Raw genomic sequence first — 20,121 nt, 5'->3', positions numbered from 1 at the left:
AATAAAATGAAGTCTTAGTAAAATCTCAAGAAGAACCATGGTACTTGAAACAAGGGTTGAGGAAGTAACCTGTTGTATGAATGGGTTGGTGGAGCATATAGTTCCACCTGCTATCAATTATTTCCAAAATGGGATCGAACTTGAGCCTGTCCCCATGGTAGAAATTTCTAACAGACTCTTTGGCCCTATCCATGGCCTAACAAAGACATTCCATTGGGGATTGTTTCCCATCAACTAAGTGTGGAACTCTAACCAAGGCTTAGACATCTACAATTTAAAAAGTACAAATTAGGTACTAACACAGTAAGCTAAATTAATAATCAAACTTGAATCAACTCTCAAGAATAATTTTAAAATTAACATTTTGAAGTTACCTTCACAATCTTAGTAGCCTTGACCAAAAAAAATTGGTTAAAGACTATCCATGCCACAACCTCTCCTTCAACCTTCTTTGAGTAAGGTGAAGCAACCCAATCATGACGCACAAACATTTGTTTCAAAGGCAATATTTTGCTGATAATACTTTGGAACGTCAAGAATATCATTGCAAGCCCTGTGAAAGTGGGTCTCACCAAATCTTTGTCTTTAATAATCTTTCTCATCAAATTTAGAACCCATGGGTGATTATAGATAAACTTGGTGACTCACCTTGCATCTTCCACAACTAGAATCACCCAATCAAGTTTTCCTATGTCCTTCAAAAGAAGGCCAAGGACATGTGTTGCATAAGGTGACCAAAAAGTGTGGGGTGCCTCTCTTGGAGGATTCTACCTGACATATTAGTACAAAATCAATAATTAGTTGTCAACTTTCCATATTTTGCATCAAAGAGAAATTGAATAATACCATAGAATTTGATTCAGTATTCATATGCAACATAAAAAATTATATTACTTGCTACCACATACGATGCCGCATTATCTGTGATGATTTACACCATATTCTCTATTCCCACCACCATGACAATAATCTCCAACATTAATGCCAATGTGTGTGCATTTTTCACTTTATTGTAGGCATCAACAGATTTCCAAAACACCACATCATCTTTGAAAGCAACCAACTTTTTTTAATAATGGTAATATCTTTTCCATCTATCCACCCATCAAATCGAATGGTCCAGCCATATTTCTTCCACTCTTGTTTTTGCTCTTCCACCCTTGCTCTTGCCCTATCAACTGCATTGTCAAGAAACCTACAAAATTAAAGTGAAATCAAGTGTCAATAATAAATTGGAAATAACAATTAAAATTTTAAATAAAGAAAAAGAACTCAAGTGGGTTTCAATTATTTATAGTTACTAACCTTCCACTCAAATCCTTGCGAGAAGAGGCCTTGCACCCTTTACTCAAAACTGCCAACGTGGTCACCGAATTCAGCTAATAGGGACTATCACCCACATTCATTGAGATATTGTTGAAATACCAAAAATCAGCACATGCAATATCAGTTTTCTCATACACGTCCTTGTTCCATCCAATGCCCTCTAATGATGGTTGTGCTCCATGTGCATTCCTGGGAAAAAGATAGCTCCCTATCGCTAATGCTAATGGTGATGAAGAACTAGGTTCTCTAGAAGAGGGAGTGGAAGTAGTAAAAGACGCACTTTATTTGCAAATCCGTGGGGCACGAAAAGATCCCACTATGTTCTCGAGTGTTTCTTCTTCTTCAACATCAATAGCAACACCTTGATATTCAAAAATGGCTTCCCTCATAGCTAATCTTCCCCTCTCATTATTCAATTTTTCTCTTCACAACTACAAATAGGGCATTAATGAATCTTTTTATTTCTTCACTTGCATTGTCACAAGGATTTGAATCATGTTTCCTTATGCTTGGAAGGTGTTATTTGAGGTGGTTTATGCCTCCAGAAATTGCTATTTTACATTGAATGCATATCACCTTCCTAAGCTCATCTAGAGCTTTATAGGCATACCTCCATGCCTTATCTCTTGCATTTCTAGGCCGAGTGCCTATATTTCTAGATGGGTATGGTGTTTGTTGCCACACTTCCTCTGAACTTGCCATGCTTATTTAATACTCAACCACTGCACTACACAGAAATTTAAAACACAAATTCAAGTTGACAGAAAAATAATTTTAAAAAGTTAGAACTTAGAAATAGAAACTAGGTAAGCCAGTGTGATAAACAGCTAGGGTTTGTTATTTAAAAAAACTACATATTCTTCAAAATAACAACAATAGATTAAAAAAAAAATCGAACATAGTGTTCAAATGTTTTCAAATGACTCAAAATCATTTCTAACTAGTTAGGAATGAATTTGAATTCAATTACATTTAACTAAAAACAATATAACATTTTGTAAAATTATAAAAACAAACTCAGCAAACCTACCTGGAAAAGATACTTTTCTTCCAAAACTAGTTGCAATCCTCTTGAAATCCAATCAAATCTACCTTCAATAGCTTGCAATCACCTAACAAGGACTTGAAACCTTTTTTCTCTCCATTACTCAAGCCTCCAAATGCAGCAAAACAAACTGGTAAAGAAAAAAACGTTTTTTACCCTTTAACACTTGTCTGAAAGTGCAAGCGAGTCATTTTTAAAAATTCACTTTTTGCCAAAAATTCTTTGATTCTTGAGATGGCCGAGTTGCAAGTTTAATTGGCAAAAAACTCATCAGCCAGAAAAACTCGTGGAGTACTTGGTGAGTAGTCCAACTATGGTTGTGCCCTGAATTAGTTATTGCTGATGCAGCACAATGCTCATCCTTGCATTTGAGAAGACTTGATGATCAACTAGCATTTTTGTAATACACTTCAAAGAGTTCTGCAAGGCATGCTCTATTTTAGAAATTATATGTGTCAAATTTGTAGCACCTCTTCAAATTTGAACCCCTGTAAGTTCTCAGATTTCAGTTTGGGAAGTATCGGAAGCAGTGAATCTTCTTATAATTGAATCACCCTTGTGTTTTTTATGCTACTGTCTGCTACAGAAAAAATGTCTGAGTATGTTTTCTTGTCATTAAAGAAGTCTGCTGGGTTGGAGGTGGCTGATTAAAGGATTTGAGTGTTTAGTGCTTTGGCATACTTTGGGGCATGATACTTCTCTCTATAGCTGCACTAGGGAGGCCTACCAATAGTTATAAAATGAGATATTCTGGAGCTGCTGTTGACTGTTCTTCTTTCAAACCTGCTGCTCAAGTCTGAATGAATCTTCACTGCCTTATATTGTGACGTATTTAATGCTACAGTTGATAGTTTCAGTATATTGTAATTTCGTACAGCCCTGCCCCATTGAAATGTTACTTTTTTCATGAACAAATGTAAACATGATGTATGTACATTGAAAGATTTCCAATCAGACTTTCTGTCAGGAAGAAATTTTTTTTTTTTTGGTCTGTGTACCCTTCCATTGGTAAAAACTTCAAAAGAATATAGCACTGTTGTTACATTGCACTCACATGTGAGAAACTGCATGAAAAGGATTTACTATTCCAACAGGATTCCATATAGTTTGATCCCATTTTTGGCCTATCTTCATCAGCTACAACCCCACTTTTATTATCTGTTCTCTCCTAATGGTGTTGGTAAATGCTTCCTTGTGACAATTTTTCTTGAAATATGAATCATGTGACTTCACAAGAGTAATTGCCTTCCCTCTTATGGTGTGCCTAAACCCACAATAATGATGATTTGGTTTGCAGTGCCCAATAGTAATTAAAAGACACTAGATTTTCATTGGATCTGAAACAAATATTAAATAAAATACCACCAAATTGTAGCAAGTATGAAATGAGCGTCTCAGCACAAAAATTTGAGATGGGGAATTTCTATTAGCTTGCAAATTGTGATCGCTTAACCCTGAAATTTCAGAAAATTTCACCAATCAGCACAAGTGCAATCCTTGAAGAATTATCAAGGTAAAAGTAGGGTTTCCATGTAACCATAGAATTTATAGTCAAGGGGATTTCATCCCTGAATGTGCTCTAAAATTGGATCTTTAATGAATGTTAAGTGTAAAATAAATCCAACTATCAAATAAGTAATTTGAAGCTTTTGAAATGCCTCCTTTAATTAGAACTCATATGTCCTATTTTGACACCAATATTTGAAACAACCTTTTCTTTTTATATTTATATTTATATTTGTATTTTATTTTTTAACACTTAAACCAGTGTTGAAAACACTTAAATTTTTATAATATTCTACTATTAATTAATTTTGGGAAAATACATGATAGTCTAACAAAGAGAGATGAGTTCATCAACACCACCTCTATGCATAATGATAATCACCATGGGACACATAAATTTCTTTAAGTTGAGAAGAAGGGAAAATATGCAGTTCAATCTACATGCTACATTCTCTAGAAAATCCAACTCATGTTTCTGCAATTAGCTTCCCACACAATGGAAACCATTTCTTTTCAGTAAAGAAAAATTATTAAAGCATACCTGGGGTCAATTGCAACTCTAGATGATCTATGTACAAGATCTTGACACAGTCAAAGATACAGAAATCTCTAAAGGAGATGTCCAACCTTGTAGCTAGAAACACCACAGAGGAAACAACAAAACAAAACAATGCACAATACCGACCAATAAGGAAATGTGATCTTCAATTATCATCAAGTTGGCCTACAACTGCAATTTAAAGATTATTCAACAGACATGCCTCATTACAAAAGTCAAAAGCCTTATTCCCAATCTTCACTATCATATCTCTTGGCTAGTCTTAGGACCACCAAGCTACCAACTACTATGTTTCTTATATACAGGATCCCCAACCACAAGTTGTTTTATCTAATCAACAATCTCCAAAACAAAGAAACGTATTACAAACATATAGGTTCAGACCCAAATCCATAAGAACACTCCCAATTAGATACATTGTGATGTGCGAACAAACAAGTAGGTCTTCCATGTGTGTAACAACATAGAATGATGCGCCGATAGGCTTCCCATAATATAACGAGCCAACTAGACCAATTGCTACCTAAAACACAAGAAACTATCGAACTGGAATAGAATACAAAAAAATAGAAAGGAAATATTTTTGGGTAATTCAAGAATACCAACTACCCCTGGATTCTCCTCCATCAAATACCCCAAGTAGACAGAAGAAGTTCCATAAAAGGAACTTATGTACATCTAAAAAGATTTATGACATAAATCCCATGCTCATTCTTAATCCACATGTCCTCCTTATCTATAAGTTACATTTTTTACAAATGGTTGTGTCAACAATAAAAATTCAAAAGCCTAGTAGTATAACATTCATCATCAAGTAATGCTTTGCTACTACTTCCACAATCCCTTCTCTGATTATCTAACTCACACCAATTGGTTTTGCCTTTGTCGCTTCTATAGTAAACAATCAATGTTTGCTTCTTCTCTAGTTGCTTGACTTCAACTTTGTTATTGCTTAGTATTTTCCTCACCTTTGATCAACTCACAAGATCTTCCTGCTCACACAATAACACTTTGGCAACCTGTCGTTGTAATGCCATTCAGTTGTCACCAGCCTTCAATTCCAATAGTTTAAATTCATTTGTCAAATCTTCCAACAATTGTAAAAACTCATAAACCTTTTTAGTCAGCTGTTGCGCCTTTTAATCTGAAACAATCTAATCTCCTAAGGTATGTCATCATTACACTTAGGTTTTTAGCCTTCCTTCTTCCTTCAAAGAAATTAAAGTGAACTTTCTTCCACCCTGCACGAGAGACACGACATTCCTCCAGCAATCATGTATAGTTCCAACATTGTACTCCCAAAGACTCCCTTAAAAAAATGGAAAACACTCATGTTAACCAAATCACACAATACCACATCTTGGTATGGCCCAATGTTGAACTTAACCCAACACCGCTCTTTCACTTCCACCATATGGTCATACTGAAACCAACTTATTCCATACAAATAATGGTGTTTAAGTTTCCTTAATCCTAGCTTCTGTACCATCTCCTCTAATACAAGGTTGTCAATACTTCCGTTGTCCATTATTACCTTGCAACATTTGCCACCAAATTTATGAATAATTCAAAACAATTGTCTTCTCTACATCGGCTCTAGTTCCTTCTTACTCAAGATAACTCTTCTAAACACCAGAGAGTCCCTTCTCAAGCGCAACCGCTCCAACAAGTTCATCTTCATCAACTTGCTCCCAATGTGCTACTAGGTTTTGTTTTCATTTTCTTTTGCTAGAACCAACCAAACATTGGAAAGCCCTATGTCTAACATTTCCACATTGGAAACAAGTACCCTTGAACTCTTTGTCGCCACTAACTTTTCCATGAATCTTCTGATGATGTTCCTCTTCAATCAAAAGCATATCCTTGCTCTTATCACCAACTGGTTTATCTCTTACCTTAGGTGTAACTTGTCTTCTCTTCAATATATCTTTTGCCCTCAATGCAAATTGAGCAAGTGTTCTAAAGTTTTCACACCATCGCCCAAAACTATGGGGTGTTAGAAACAATAGTCCACCAAGATAACTAAGACAGGGGGGTGTAAATCAGTTATCCAATAAATAAAACATTTATCTTCTTTAAAAAAAATTAACCATTCAACCAAAGTAAACAACAACCATACAAAGATGCACACAGAGAATCACACCAGATATGTTGACTAGGGAAACCCTTGATCAGAGGGAAAACCCTAGTGGGAATGATGCCCACAAGATGATGTAGTAATATAAATATTCCTTGTTAGAGGATGGACCCTGTTAGGAGTCTATTACAACATATAGTACGAGTTCATGTTAGGAGACTTTGAATCCCTATTAGGAGTTGTGGTATAATGTATGCAAGAAGAGCCCACTACCTAAACATGCAATTTCAACTAGAAGGAGAGCTCACTACTCAAGCAAATAATTTACTATTATTTTCTTCTTTCCTTTGTACTTTCCTCTGTCATGTCAACCAGACCAATCACTGTCAGACCTTGTAGACCAAGTCACGAACCTCGGATCCAAATATCAAACCTCAGATCACTTAGCAAAACCTCGGCAATGAAGTTTCCTTCACTTCTGCACTGCTCTGCTTAACTTCGCATTCTACACTCTCTGCTGCTTCTCATTAACTCATAATCTGCATTCATCCATACCATGATAAAGGAAAATGTCCTCCCTTTATATCGAGTCCATAAAACAATTCCCTAAGTCGACTGTTAGACCTTCTCAATTAATTATTATAGGACCACATTAAGAACACGCTACACTTAGCGATAACCTTAATCTTCTACCTTGCAACTTGAATAACTCTCGATACACGCAATATTATGATGAGTGAGCTTAGCCATGTCATCACCAACATGTCTTCTTCATGTCCTCAACCTGAATCCTCAAGATATCAACTCTGCTAAGAGATATAACAAGTTTACCAGAACATGCCTCTGTAAACTCTATCTTAGAATAGACATTACAAAATCTTACATAACTTCTTCTAGGCTTGTCCTTGCTGCTTTCGATGTTAACCACATATACCAAATACTCAACAGTATCTCTCATAACCTTGAGTGGTTATCATGCTCAACTAGCTATCTGTACCAACTTATTCTTTCCACTGTTCTTCTTTCAGATACCACAGAAAACTGCTATGTTGACATCAATAAAAAACTCAGTCATGAATGTAACATATCATCATAGTAGTACTCCCCATAGGAATATCATCAACATTCATGCTTCCAACTAATCTTCCAACAATCTTCTAACAATCTTCCCCTTTGGCATTGATGGCAACATAGATGAAAAACATCTAGTTCCAAGAATACCAACAAAAGACTATTAGTCTTCAAATCCTCTTCATCATACTCCCCCATTGATATACCTCAATGTGCTTTGTACCAAACTATCATTCCACATATTGTGCTTATGCCAAACTTCTCCCTCAACATACCGCCAAACTTCTCCCTTACTATAATGCTTTTCATGCCAAACTTCTCCCCCATTAACATCAATGTTAAAAGTTTTTGCAACCAACATCTCTACATCAAACTTTGCAACAATTTATTAGCTCGAGTGTCAAAAGACACTGTTCAAAAAAATATCAACAAGAGTCCTAGATGACTCTGTCCATCACAAATACTCCCCCATACAGGAAGCATCAGCATTCAGTCCAAAGAAACAATGGTGCTCAATTACCTTGGACTAATGCACTCTTGCATCTTCTACTCTGATGTAAGAAGGGGCATAACCCCAAGAATACCTTGCAAATACTCAAAAGTCTCTTTGGGAAGAGGCTTAGTGACTGCAATCTGCTCTTTAGTGCTCACATAGTCCAATCTGATTTCCTTTTCTGCAACTTTTTCTCTTAACATATGATACTTAATAGAAATATTCTTAGTCCTCGAATGCAATACTGGATTCTTAGACATATTTACCATGCTTGTGTTGTCACAATGTATAACAACAGGTTCACTGATTTCTATCCTTGTATCCTTCAAGAACTGCTTCATCCAAATGACTTGATTGCAATTATTTGATGCCGCAACATACTCTGCTTCTACTGTACTTTGTGATGTACAATCCTGCTTCTTACTTAACCAAGAAACCAATCTTCCTCCAAGAAAGAAAGTTCCTCCACTAGTGCTTTTTCTGTCATCCATACTGCCTGCCCAATCTACATCAGTATAAGCACTTAGAGTAAAATCATTAGATCTGTCATACCATAATCCAAACTCAGATGCCCCCCTTCAAATATCTAAATATCCTTTTTACTATTGCATAGTATGCTTCTCTGGGATCAACCTGGAATCTTGCAACAATTCCAACTGCATTTTCTATATCCAGCCTTGTGTGAGCCAGATATTGCAATCCTCCAATCATAGATCTATACTTTTTCTACTCAACAGTAGGTGTCTCATCCTTTGTAGATAACTTGTGTCTTGTTAGCATAGGTGTTCCAACAGGTTTACATATTTCCAAACCAAACCTTTTTAGTAAGTCCTTCAAGTACTTAATCTGAAAAATAAAGATTCCTTCTTTATTCTATACAATCTGCAATCCTAGGAAATATTTCATCTCTCCTATCATACTCATTTCAAATTCTTTCTTCATTTCTTTTGCAAACTTCTTACTTTCTTCATCATTTCCTCCAAATATAATGTCATCAACAAATATTACCAAAATCATCAAACCATCATCAGTTTCTTTCCAATACAAATTACTATCTGCAATACCTTTGTTATATCCAAGCTTTGTCAAATGCTTGTCCAACCTCGCATACTAGGTTCTGGGTGCTTGCTTCAATCCATACAATGCTTTCCTTAGTTTGCATACTATGTCATTTTCATCTATTGAAGGACATCCTTTAGGCTGCTCAATGTATACCTCTTCTTCAAGTTCTCCATTTAGAAATGTTTACTTGACATCTATTTGATATACTTTGAATTTCTTTTGTGTTGCATATGCTAAGAATAATCTTACTGCTTCTATTCTAGCCACTGGAGCATAAGTCTCCTCATAATCTATTTCTTCTTCTTGTGAGTAATCTTTACATACCAATCTTGCTTTGTTTCTTACAACTTCTCCTTGCTCATTCCTTTTGTTCCTGAATACCCATTTGGCTCCTATCACATTCTTGTCTACTAGTTTAGGGACCATTTCCCATGTATCATTCTTTTTTATCTAATCCAATTCCTCTTTCATAGCTTGCTTCCAATAGTCATCTTTACATGCTTCATCTACATTCTTAACCTTAACTTGAAATATCAAGCATAGTTCTTCATTAAATTTGCTTCTTGTCATCACATCTTTGTCTTTGCTTCCGATGATCTATTCAGATGGGTGATTTTTTATCATGTTCTTTCCTGAAGTAGGAGTTGTTATCTCCACTCTTGGCTCTACTGAAGGTTCCGAGCATTGTTCCTGCCTTGGTTCTCCTTTATTCTGCAAATCATTGTTAGTCTCAAGAAATACCTTATCATTCCTTGGCTTAGTAACAACATAATCATCTGAATTGTAATCAACTATTCTCTCTTGTATTATAAATTTCTCATCAATTTTCACATTTGCACTCTCCATAATAGTCTTAGTTCTCTGATAATAACATCTATAAGCCTTGTTTTTCAATGAATAACTAAGAAACATACCTTCATCACTTCTAGCATCAAACTTACCAATGTCATCATCTCTCTTTATGTACACTTCCATATATTCTAAAATACTTAACTATAGGTGAGTGACCAAACCATAGTTCATAAGGGGTCTTGTTTGTTTCTTTCCTGACTTGCACTTTGTTCATAGTGTAGACTTTTTTATTCACAGCTTCTCTCCAAAACGTCTTGGATACACCATTCTCTGCTAACATAGCTCTAGCTGCTTTTGTAACAGACTTGTTTCTTCTCTCTGCAACGCCACTTTGTTCAGGGGTTCTCGGAGCTGATAGTTGTCTTTCAATTCCATTTTCTTCACAAAACATGTTAAACTCATTTGAAGTAAATTATCCTCCTCTATCTGATCTTAAGCATTTAATCCTCACACCAAATTCATTCTCAACTCTATTGTTAAATATCTTGAATTTGTCAAATGCCTCAGATTTTTCTTTAAAAAATGCAACCTACATCATTCTAGAAAAATCATCAACTAGAATCATGAAACACCTTTCACCATAGAATCCCTTAGTCTTTGTAGGAATATTGAGATCTATGTGTACAATCTCCAACTTTGTTGTGCTAGTAAACTTCTTGCTGGGAAAAGAAGTTTTGTTATGCTTTGCCAAAACATGTTCCTTGCAAATTGTGTTAGTAGGCTTTACAATCTTTGGAAAATCTCTAACTACAAACATTCTACTAGTCCTGACAATACTATCAAAGTTTATAAGACAGAATCTCTTATGCCATAACCAATTGTTATCTACTTTTGCAACCAAACATGTCATTTCAGTAGGATTCAACTGAAATACATTACCTCTAGATTTGGTTCCTATTCCAATTACCTTTCCATCCTTATCTTTGATCATGCATGTCTTTTCTGTGAACTAAAACTGATAACCTTTATCTACTAATTGTCCAACACTCAAAAGATTGTGCTTTAAACTATCAATAAAGTATACATCCTCAATATTAGTTTTACCATCAAGAGTTATAGATCCAATACCTTTTACTTGGCATGCTACATTGTTTCCAACTTTGACAATTCCTCCATCCTGACTTTTGAAGTCAACAAACTTGTTCATATCACTAGTCATATGATGTGAACAACCACTATCAATTATCCAATTAGATATTAGATTTCTTCTCAACCTGTGATACCAAAGCTACCTTCTTAGGGTTTTCTTCTTCAATTGCCACAAAGCCAATTTTATCATCCCTAGCAGTTAATGCTTGTCCACCAGAATCATTGTTTTCATTTGCATACAAACATTCTCTAGCTTTTCTAGGCTTATGATTTCCCTTATACTTTTTCTTCCTTTTAGGACACTTAGATGCATAATCACCATATTCATCACAAGTCCAACATTTAAAGATTTTCTTATCTCCTTTTTCTCTTCTTACCAGAAGGGCTGCTCCTCCTTCAATCTTTCTGTCTTCTTCAGATCTATTGCTGCTAGCAAAATCTCCTTTAGCACTTGTGCTCCTTAATAAGTTAGGTCGAATATTCAAGGCACTGAAAGTTGTCTCTGTTCTGGTCAATTCTTCGGATTGTCTAAGTTTATTCTTAACTACTTCAAGTCTTCCAAGCAATGTCTCCTTTATGAAATCTTTGGTACATGATATCAATAACTGTATCATCTAAATTGCTAACTTAAATGGTAGTGTTAGAGTCTTCAATATCTTCCATATAACCTCATCATCTTCTTTGGTTCCTCCTTGAGCTTTAATACCTGCAATAATTTCTGATATCCTACCTATATATGTTCTTATAGATTCATCTTCCATCATTTTAGCATCTTGAAACACACAAATCCAACTTTGTAGCCTCAACTTCTGAGAATTTGCATCACCTTCAAAACTATTTTCCAAAGCTTTTCAAATCAAATGTGAAGTAGCAAGTGATTTTACCTGATTATAAGTGCAATCAATAGTGTTTCCCTAGCTCTCATGTCACACATGAAAAGATCTCTCTCTGCCTCGGTGAAAATTTTCAAATCCTTTTCCTCAATGATTGTCTTTGCTGATTTTGTCAAGATCCAATATCCCAAACCCATACACAACAAATGTGTCTTCATCTTTTCTTTCCAACTGTCATAGTTTGTTCCATCAAACTTTGGAGTATCTTTCCTGAACATGTTTGCCATAGATCTCCCAAAGTTGTTAAACTTTTTCTTCAAGGACTTGATGCCTTGATACTAATTGTTAGAAACAATAGTCCATCAAGATAACTGCGAGAGGGGAGGGCGGGGTGAGGAAGGGGAGAGCGAGGTGGGGGTGAATCAGTTTTCCAATAATTCAAACATTTATCTTCTTTAAAAAAACTTAACCATTCAACCAAAGTAAACAACAACCATACAGAGATGCACATAGACCATTACACCAGCTATGTTGACTAGGGAAACCCTTGATCAAAGGGAAAACCCCAGCAGGAATGATGCCCATAAGATGATGTACTAATATAAATATTCCTTGTTAGAGGATGGACCCTATTAGGAGTCTATTACACATTTAGTAGAATGAGTCCATGTTAGGAGACTTTGAATCCCTATTAGGAGATTCCAACCCTATTAGGAGTTGTGGTATAATGTATGCAATAAGAGCCCACTATCTAAACATGCAATTTCAATTACAAGGAGAGCTCACTGCTCAAGCAAGTAATTTACTATAATCTTTTTCTTTCCTCTGTCTTGTCAACTGAACCAATCACTATCAGTCCTTGTAGACAAGGTCATAAACCTCGGATCACTCAGCAAAACCTCGGCAATGAAGTTTCCTTCACTTCTGCACTGCTCTGCTTAACTTTGCATTCCACACTCTCTGTTGCTTATCATCAACTCATAATCCACATTCATCCATACCATGATAAAGGAAAGTGTCCTCCCTTTATATCGAGTCTATAAAACAATTCCCTGAGTTGGCTGTTAGACCTTCTCAATTAATTATTAGAGGACCACATTAAGAACACACTACACTTAGCGATAACCTTAATCTTTCGCCTTGCAACTTGAATAAATTTCCGTACACGCAATATTATGACGAGTGAGTTTAGCCACATAATCACCAACATGGTTTCTTCATGTCCTCAACCTTGATCCTCAAGATATCAACTCTGCTAGGAGATATAACAAGTTTACTAGAACATGCCTCTGTAAACTCTATCTCAGAACATACATCACCAAAACTTACATAACTTCTTCTAGGCTTGTCCTTTCTGCTTCCAACGTTAACTACATATACCAGATACTCAGACGTATCTCTCATAACCTCAAGTGGTTATCATGCTCAACTAGTCGTCCGTACCAACTTATTCTTTCCGTTGTTCTTCTGTCAAATACCGCAAAAAACTACTATGTTGACATCAATGATAAACTCAGTCATGAATGTAACATGTCATCATAGTAATACTACTCCATAGTAATATCATCAACATTAATGCTTCCAACCAATCTTGTAACATGGGGACCTCCTTTTTCGGGCAAGCCTTTGCAAGTTTTGTGAGTGTTGGGAATTTTTTGGTCGCCTTGGCAAAATTTGGGGTTGTCTAGAGGTTTTTTTTGAATTGATGATTTTACACCTTGGACGCCTTTGGGCCAGGATTTGATTTGATTTTCTTTTACCTAGTGCGAAACTTGACTTTTAGGAACATGTGATTTCGTCCTAAGGCCAAACAAGTTTCAACACCATTTTTTCGATGGTTAAAATAATGTCTAGCAGGACAAATTTGCAAATTTTGGACTTAGATTTTTGAAAATTTGATATAATTGTATAAGATTGAGCATTTTCAAAATAAATTTTAGATATAGTCATTTTGGAAAATTTTGAAATTTTTGGTGAAAAGAAATTTTGATAGTGAAATTGGATTTAGAGTTTGAATTTTGACTGCCGAGAAAAGGATTTATTGTGTTAAAAATTTGAAATTGGATTGAATTGCAAAATTGCATTAATTTGGTTGAAATTTTGTCTAGAAGATTTTAGAAATGTTAAAGGAAATTGATAATTTGGAATTGAAAATTGATTTTAGCTTGCTAAATTTGATTTTAATAATATTTTAATTGCCAAAATATTATTGAATGAAAATTTTGACATCTCCTAGGCTTACCTTGTTTCTATTTTGCAATTTCTGATCAAAACTAGCAATTAAATGGGCTGATTTCACTATAGGGCTAAGTAAATTTAATATTGAATTCAAATATCAGCCATTAATTTAGGGACTAATTTTATTTTGCTTTCCCTCTAGGAAGGTTGGCCCAGTTGGAGAGGCAAAAAGTTTGGTATAAGAAGGGCTTCCCCTCTACTTATTTCCTCATTCCTTTTTTCCTCCTTGGATGTGTGATTTTCTTCTAAGGGAGGCGAATTTCTAGCTTGGGCAATTTTTGGGGCAGATTTTCCATTTCTTGGCAGCATTTTTCTCCTCCTTTGCTTGGGCAATTTCTTCCCTAGGGCAATTTTTTGGGGCAGATCCAATTTTTTGTAGAATTGGGCTATTTTTTGAGGTCTGATTTCTCCATCCTTGGTAGCAATTTCTCCTTCCAGCTTTGGCAATTTTATTTGGTGAAGAGGCAATGTGATTTAGGGTCTGAATTTTGGCAACTTTGGGTGAATTTGGAGAACCATAATTCTGATTTAGAGCAGATTTTTCTACCCTAGGGCAGCAATTTCCTTTAAATTGGGTGATTTTGGCAAGGAGGTCAAGATTTAGAGGTGAGCAGATTTTTGCAAGCATTTCTTTGGCTAGGGCATCATTATTTGCAAGGAGGATTGAAATTTTTAAAATCTGATCTGAACTTGAAGAGGTCCGATTATTGGTAGAAGGAAAATTTAAGGTAAGATTCTTATTCATTTTTAGAGGTGAAGATTGGTTTTAAAGACAAATTTTATTCCTTGTTCTTGCTCTATTCGTTTCCTTATCTTCTTCTTGCACTTTTCATCCACCACTTCATCATTTCCATTGATAGGCTGAAGTTGGGGAATATAAGTGTAGATATCATGATAAGACATTTGGAGAGGCAAAAATAAGCTAGAAAACACTAGGATTGAAGTTGGGAGATATAAGTGTAGTCCATCCTAAGGTAACGAAGAGGCAGAAATAAGCGGTAGTCCCACCCCTAGGATTGAAGTTTGGAGATTGATAAGTGTAGAGATAGAATTTGGAAAGGTAGAAATACGCTAGATTCCATCGATAGAAAGAAGGTTGGAGATTGATAAGTTTAGTCCATATCATTTAGAACGAAGGGGCATAAATAAGTATTTATGATGGTAGATGTTCGTGTAAGCAAGAACCCAAAGGGCACGAATACCAAAAAAGACAAGACATGATACCTAAGACCACCTTCTTCTCAATAGTGAGGTGAATAAGTGATACCAATATCAACACGATGAAGATGTTACAATTGAAGAACATATTGAAGGAAGGACGATCTCCTATGGAAAAGAAGATATACAAGAGCGGAATTGTACACGCAGCGGCTTTCCCTCCTACCTTGTCTTGTCCAAAATTGGTAATGGAGTGTGCATCCCAGTTTGATATTGTGACCAAGTCCATCATTTTTGATAAAGGGAAGAGAGTGTTGGATAACATTAGCGGACAAGTGGTCAAAGAAGTATTTAATATTCTCCAGCATAAAGGCATGACAGTGGTAATGATGGATTAGATGGCCAAGTTATTTCAGGATAATGAAGAGGCTTACTTCATTCATCTAAAGCAGAATTGGTTACACGAAGGCAAGAAGGGAGTCACCAAGTCGTCAAAGCTCACCATGTTAGATTTCAAGCCGAAGTATTGCAACCTTATTGTGCTTCTCAACCGAATCATGGGCACTACTTTATTGATTAAATTGAAAATGGAAAGAGAAAATTTGACTGGGCTAGAATTATAAGTGAAAATCTAGAGTTGCAACTTAGGACAGTACAAGATCAAAAGCAATTCTACATGGGATCCTATCTTTTTTATTTGATTGCGAGACTATATGAAAATCCTGAACTTAAGGCCTTAGGAGTGACTGGGGCAACTTTTGGTGCATGAGTGCTATCCATAGCTTCATTTGCACAACACCAAAGATTATAAGATGTTTTATGACACCTTTTCCATTAAGACAGTAAGGATATTACAAGGGGCACCTACTAGGAGGCTCTCATCAGAAGCGAAAGCAAAAGTTAAGAAGTATGGGAGTTGGTTCATCAAATTTCCACAATTTACATATATTAGAGTAGCAGGAAGTATAGTTTGTCCCAAGAGACTTCCAAGGTACCCACCCGACAAGATAGTTTTTGATAGAGCTGGCTACTATGTTACCGGATTCGCCTGGAAAAGGTCGGATCCGGGCTCAGGTCCGATTCGGATCCGGATCCATGTATGGATCCGTGAGGATCCGGGCAGGATTCGTAATCCTGCCTGTGGATCCGTAAGGATCCGCGGCCCACGGATCCTTACGGATCCACAGGCAGGATTACGAATCTTGCCCGGATCCTCGAGGATCCACGCGCGGATCCGCGTGAATTCGCGGCAATGATAGGAGGAAAGTGCAAAAACGTGGGCCCATTATCATTTTTTTATGTTTTTTTTGGCCCTAAACCCTAAAAATGACCCTCTAAATCACAATGCAAGTTCATTTGCTCTCTATTTTGCTCTCTATTTTGCTCTCTCATACTTGCTAGTTTGAAGTGAAGTGCTTGGATTCGAAGGAGATCGGTTGTGGAGCTTCAAATACCTTGCAAGAAGTGTTTAAGGTATGCATTTCAACCATATTCTTGAATTCTTTCATAGATTATTGATTTATTTTTACTTTTCCAAATTTTCAAGTTTTTGTGCAAGTGTGAAGCATGGTTTTCTTTCACTTTTCTAGATTGCAAGAATAGAACAATGAGTAGTCAAGGCTCAGTGGGTGGGGGTGGGGCTGCATCACCAAGCTTCAAAATTGATAAGGGGTCTCCTTTATGGAGACACACAACAAGAGTTGCACAATGTCTTGGGGGTGGGGCATACATATGGAAATGTAATTTTTGCAACATACAACATAGAAGCTCCTATTCCCGAGTAAAACTACATTTTTTGGGCCCTGCGGGTGAAGGAATTCACATGTGTCAAGGTAGTGATAAGAAGGGATTACCAGCTGCACAAATAGCAGCATTAGCAAAAGAGCAAGATGATGCTGATAGAGCAGTTGCAAAAGCAAAACATGGTGCTTCCCAAAAAACAAATATACCAACACCATCATCTGATCAAACAAACACAAGAACACATCCTTTTTTGCCTATGCCAACTACAAATGATGAAGATGAAGACCCATCTCCACTCACCCGCAAGAGAGGCCCACTAGATAGGGCATTCCAAATTGAAAAGAGAGACATTGCTGATCACAAAATTGGACGTTGTTTAATTACAAATGGTGTTTCATTTAATTTTGCTAGATCACCTTATTTTAGGGAGATGGTGGAAGCAATAAATGATGCACCCCATGGTTACAAACCGCCTGGTTATGAGAAGTTGCGCACTACCATATTACATGATGAGAGGAAAAATGTAGAGGCTCAACTTCAACCAATAAGAGATTTTTGGGTTCAATCGGGTGTGTCTATTATTTCGGATGGTTGGAAAGATTGTAGAAACCGTCCATTGATCAATGTTATTGTTGTATGCCCTAAGGGGGCAATGTTCTTGAAGGCAGTTGATTGTGAAGGGCAAGTGAAAGATGCAGAATTTATTTCACGCATTCTCATTGATGCCATAGAGTCAGTGGGTCCTGATAATGTTGTTCAAGTGGTCACGGACAATGCAAAATTTTGCAAGGCTGCAGGGATAATTGTAGAGTCTAGATATGATCATATCTTTTGGACACCATGCACCGTCCACTCTCTCAATTTAGTGATGAAAGCAATTGGCACCGAAATAGATTCGGTGAAAAGGATATATGAGGAAGCTGAAGAGATTCAAATGTTTGTGACAAATCACCACATGTCACAAGCAATTTTTAGGAGTTTCTCGGACTTGGAGTTATTGAAGGTAAATTTTTATATTTAATATATAATTGAATATTATTGGATTCCACAATTATTAATTTCTGTTGTTGTTTACATTAACATGTTTTAATTTTTAAATGTTTTACTAACTTGAGTTTAACATGTTCTTAGGTTGCTGAAACCCGCTTTGCCTCTCACACAATCGTCTTGAGACGACTTGTGAAGGTAAAAGAAGCATTGAAGCATATGGTCATTAGCCCCCAATAGGGCATTTGGAAGAATTCCAATACAGCAAGGGCTTTAAATGTGAGAAGAATGATACTAGATGAGGATTGGTGGGGTCTTGTGAGTTATGTGTTGGAAATCACCGATCCAATAATGGCAATGCTTCGCTTCGCAGATAGTGATGAGCCATGCCTTGGGGATATTTATGATTCCATGGATAGTATGCTGGAAAAAATTAAAATGGTAAGTTTTACGCTCTTTTACAACAATTTTTTATTTGAGAGATATCTAGATTCTAAAGTTTAAATTGACATATTCACTAATTATAATTATTATTCATATTTCATATCTTAGGTCATACATAGGAGGGAGAATGATCCTGAGGACACCCTTTACAAGAAGGTGGAAAAAATTGTTCATCATCGATGGAACAAGATGACCACACCTTTGCACCTCCTTGCATATGCTCTATCCCCGAGGTACTGTAGTTCTTATCAAATGTTTGTGCTTATTTTATCCAATGTTTGTGCTATTGATATTTGATAGTGTTCAATTGTCTTTTGTTATCCCCAGGTACTATTGTGCAGATGTACTTCGCCTTCCAGGTAGAGTGCCACCATTTAGAGATGCAGAGGTTGCAGATGGGTATAAGAGGGCACTAGCTAAGATATTCCAAGATCCAGAGATTGGGGCAATTGTGAGGAGTGAATTTGCTGCTTTCAACTCAGGTGAGGATTTTGACCCTATTGCCATAGCAAACCAAAGCAGGATGGGTGCCATCAAATGGTGGTACCTTCATGGGCAAGCCTTCATGTACCTCCAACCTCTTGCCATAAAGGTCCTATCCCAAGTAAGTTTGTAAAATTAAGCTTAAGGTTAACATTCTCAATTCCTTGAATTTATTATTTAATTTATTTATCTTGATTGTTGTATTGATAATTTTTAATTTCTCTTTAGGTTGCCAGCTCTTCTGCCGCTGAGCGGAATTGGAGTACTTACTCCTTTATCCACTCAATCAAATGCAACCGGTTGGCTCCAAAAAAATCAGAAGACCTTGTGTTCATTCACAACAATTTGCGCTTGTTGTCACAGAAGGATCCTAAGTACAAGAAGGGGCCCGAAAAGCTTTGGGATGTAGCACCCGAGACTCCTGATTTAGATATGACCATCCGAGATCTTGCTAGATCCACTTTGATTGATGTGGATGATGAGGAGGAGGATTATGAGTTAACAATCCCCTCTACTACTAGTGGTTTGGGTTCCTCTACTGATACAGATGCAGCACTTGCAGCTCACCAGTACCCCTCTGATGCGGATTTTCTTGAAAATCCATTTGATGATTAAATAAAAAACTTTAGTGTTGACTCTTGACTCTTTTATGAGTAAATCATGTTATAAACTTTAAGTTTAATGATCTATATTTTGAATGTTACAAGCTTTCACTTTCAGTAATTCAATGTGAATGTGTTGATTTTCTTTATAATCGTAAAAATAGATTAATTATCAATGTCATTGATCAAGTATACTAGATTCATACTATGAAATGATTTAGTTTTAGAATTATGTATATTTCTCTTATTTTATAGTATATATATATATATATATATGCACGAATCCTCCACGAATCATAATTGGGAAAAAAAAAAATCCCAAATCCACGGATCCGATTCACGTGCCCGAATCGGATTCGTGTCACGAATCGGCAACTAAGGTTGGCTAGGCAACTTGAGCATTATGACAAAATGATGAAACTTAAAGGTGAGATAGGAATTACCTTCTCATTTGGAATAGGCAATGATACTTGCCCCAATCCTGTCACCTTTGCAGCTGTAGAGAAAGAGTTAGAGTGATATCATCTAGGATAGTATAGAGCAAGACAAGGAT

General features: G+C 36.3%; 2 protein-coding genes across 5 annotated transcripts in view; one reads left to right on the top strand and one right to left on the bottom strand.

Annotated features, from left to right (window-relative positions):
- LOC149544311 (transcription factor LHW-like) overlaps nucleotides 1-20,121 on the bottom strand; it is a 113,118-nt gene that overhangs the window by 83,871 nt on the left and 9,126 nt on the right. The window lies entirely within an intron of this gene.
- Nucleotides 17,966-19,689, top strand: LOC149544312 (uncharacterized). 2 transcript variants are annotated; one of them, XM_089796386.1, is made up of 3 exons: nucleotides 17,966-18,716; nucleotides 18,811-19,087; nucleotides 19,195-19,689. In XM_089796386.1, the coding sequence occupies exons 1-3, from the start codon at nucleotides 18,673-18,675 to the stop codon at nucleotides 19,579-19,581; spliced, it is 708 nt and encodes a 235-aa protein (XP_089652512.1). In that variant the 5' UTR covers nucleotides 17,966-18,672; the 3' UTR covers nucleotides 19,582-19,689. The 2 variants fall into 2 exon arrangements, with proteins under 2 accessions (XP_089652512.1, XP_089652511.1); XM_089796385.1 differs by having other exon boundaries at nucleotides 17,966-19,087.

This window comes from Cupressus sempervirens, chromosome 8 (assembly GCF_028749045.1).
Source record: "Cupressus sempervirens isolate cs-2001-9-10 chromosome 8, ASM2874904v1, whole genome shotgun sequence".
Lineage (NCBI taxonomy): Eukaryota > Viridiplantae > Streptophyta > Pinopsida > Cupressales > Cupressaceae > Cupressus > Cupressus sempervirens.
This window is presented reverse-complemented; position numbering and strand designations above follow the sequence as displayed.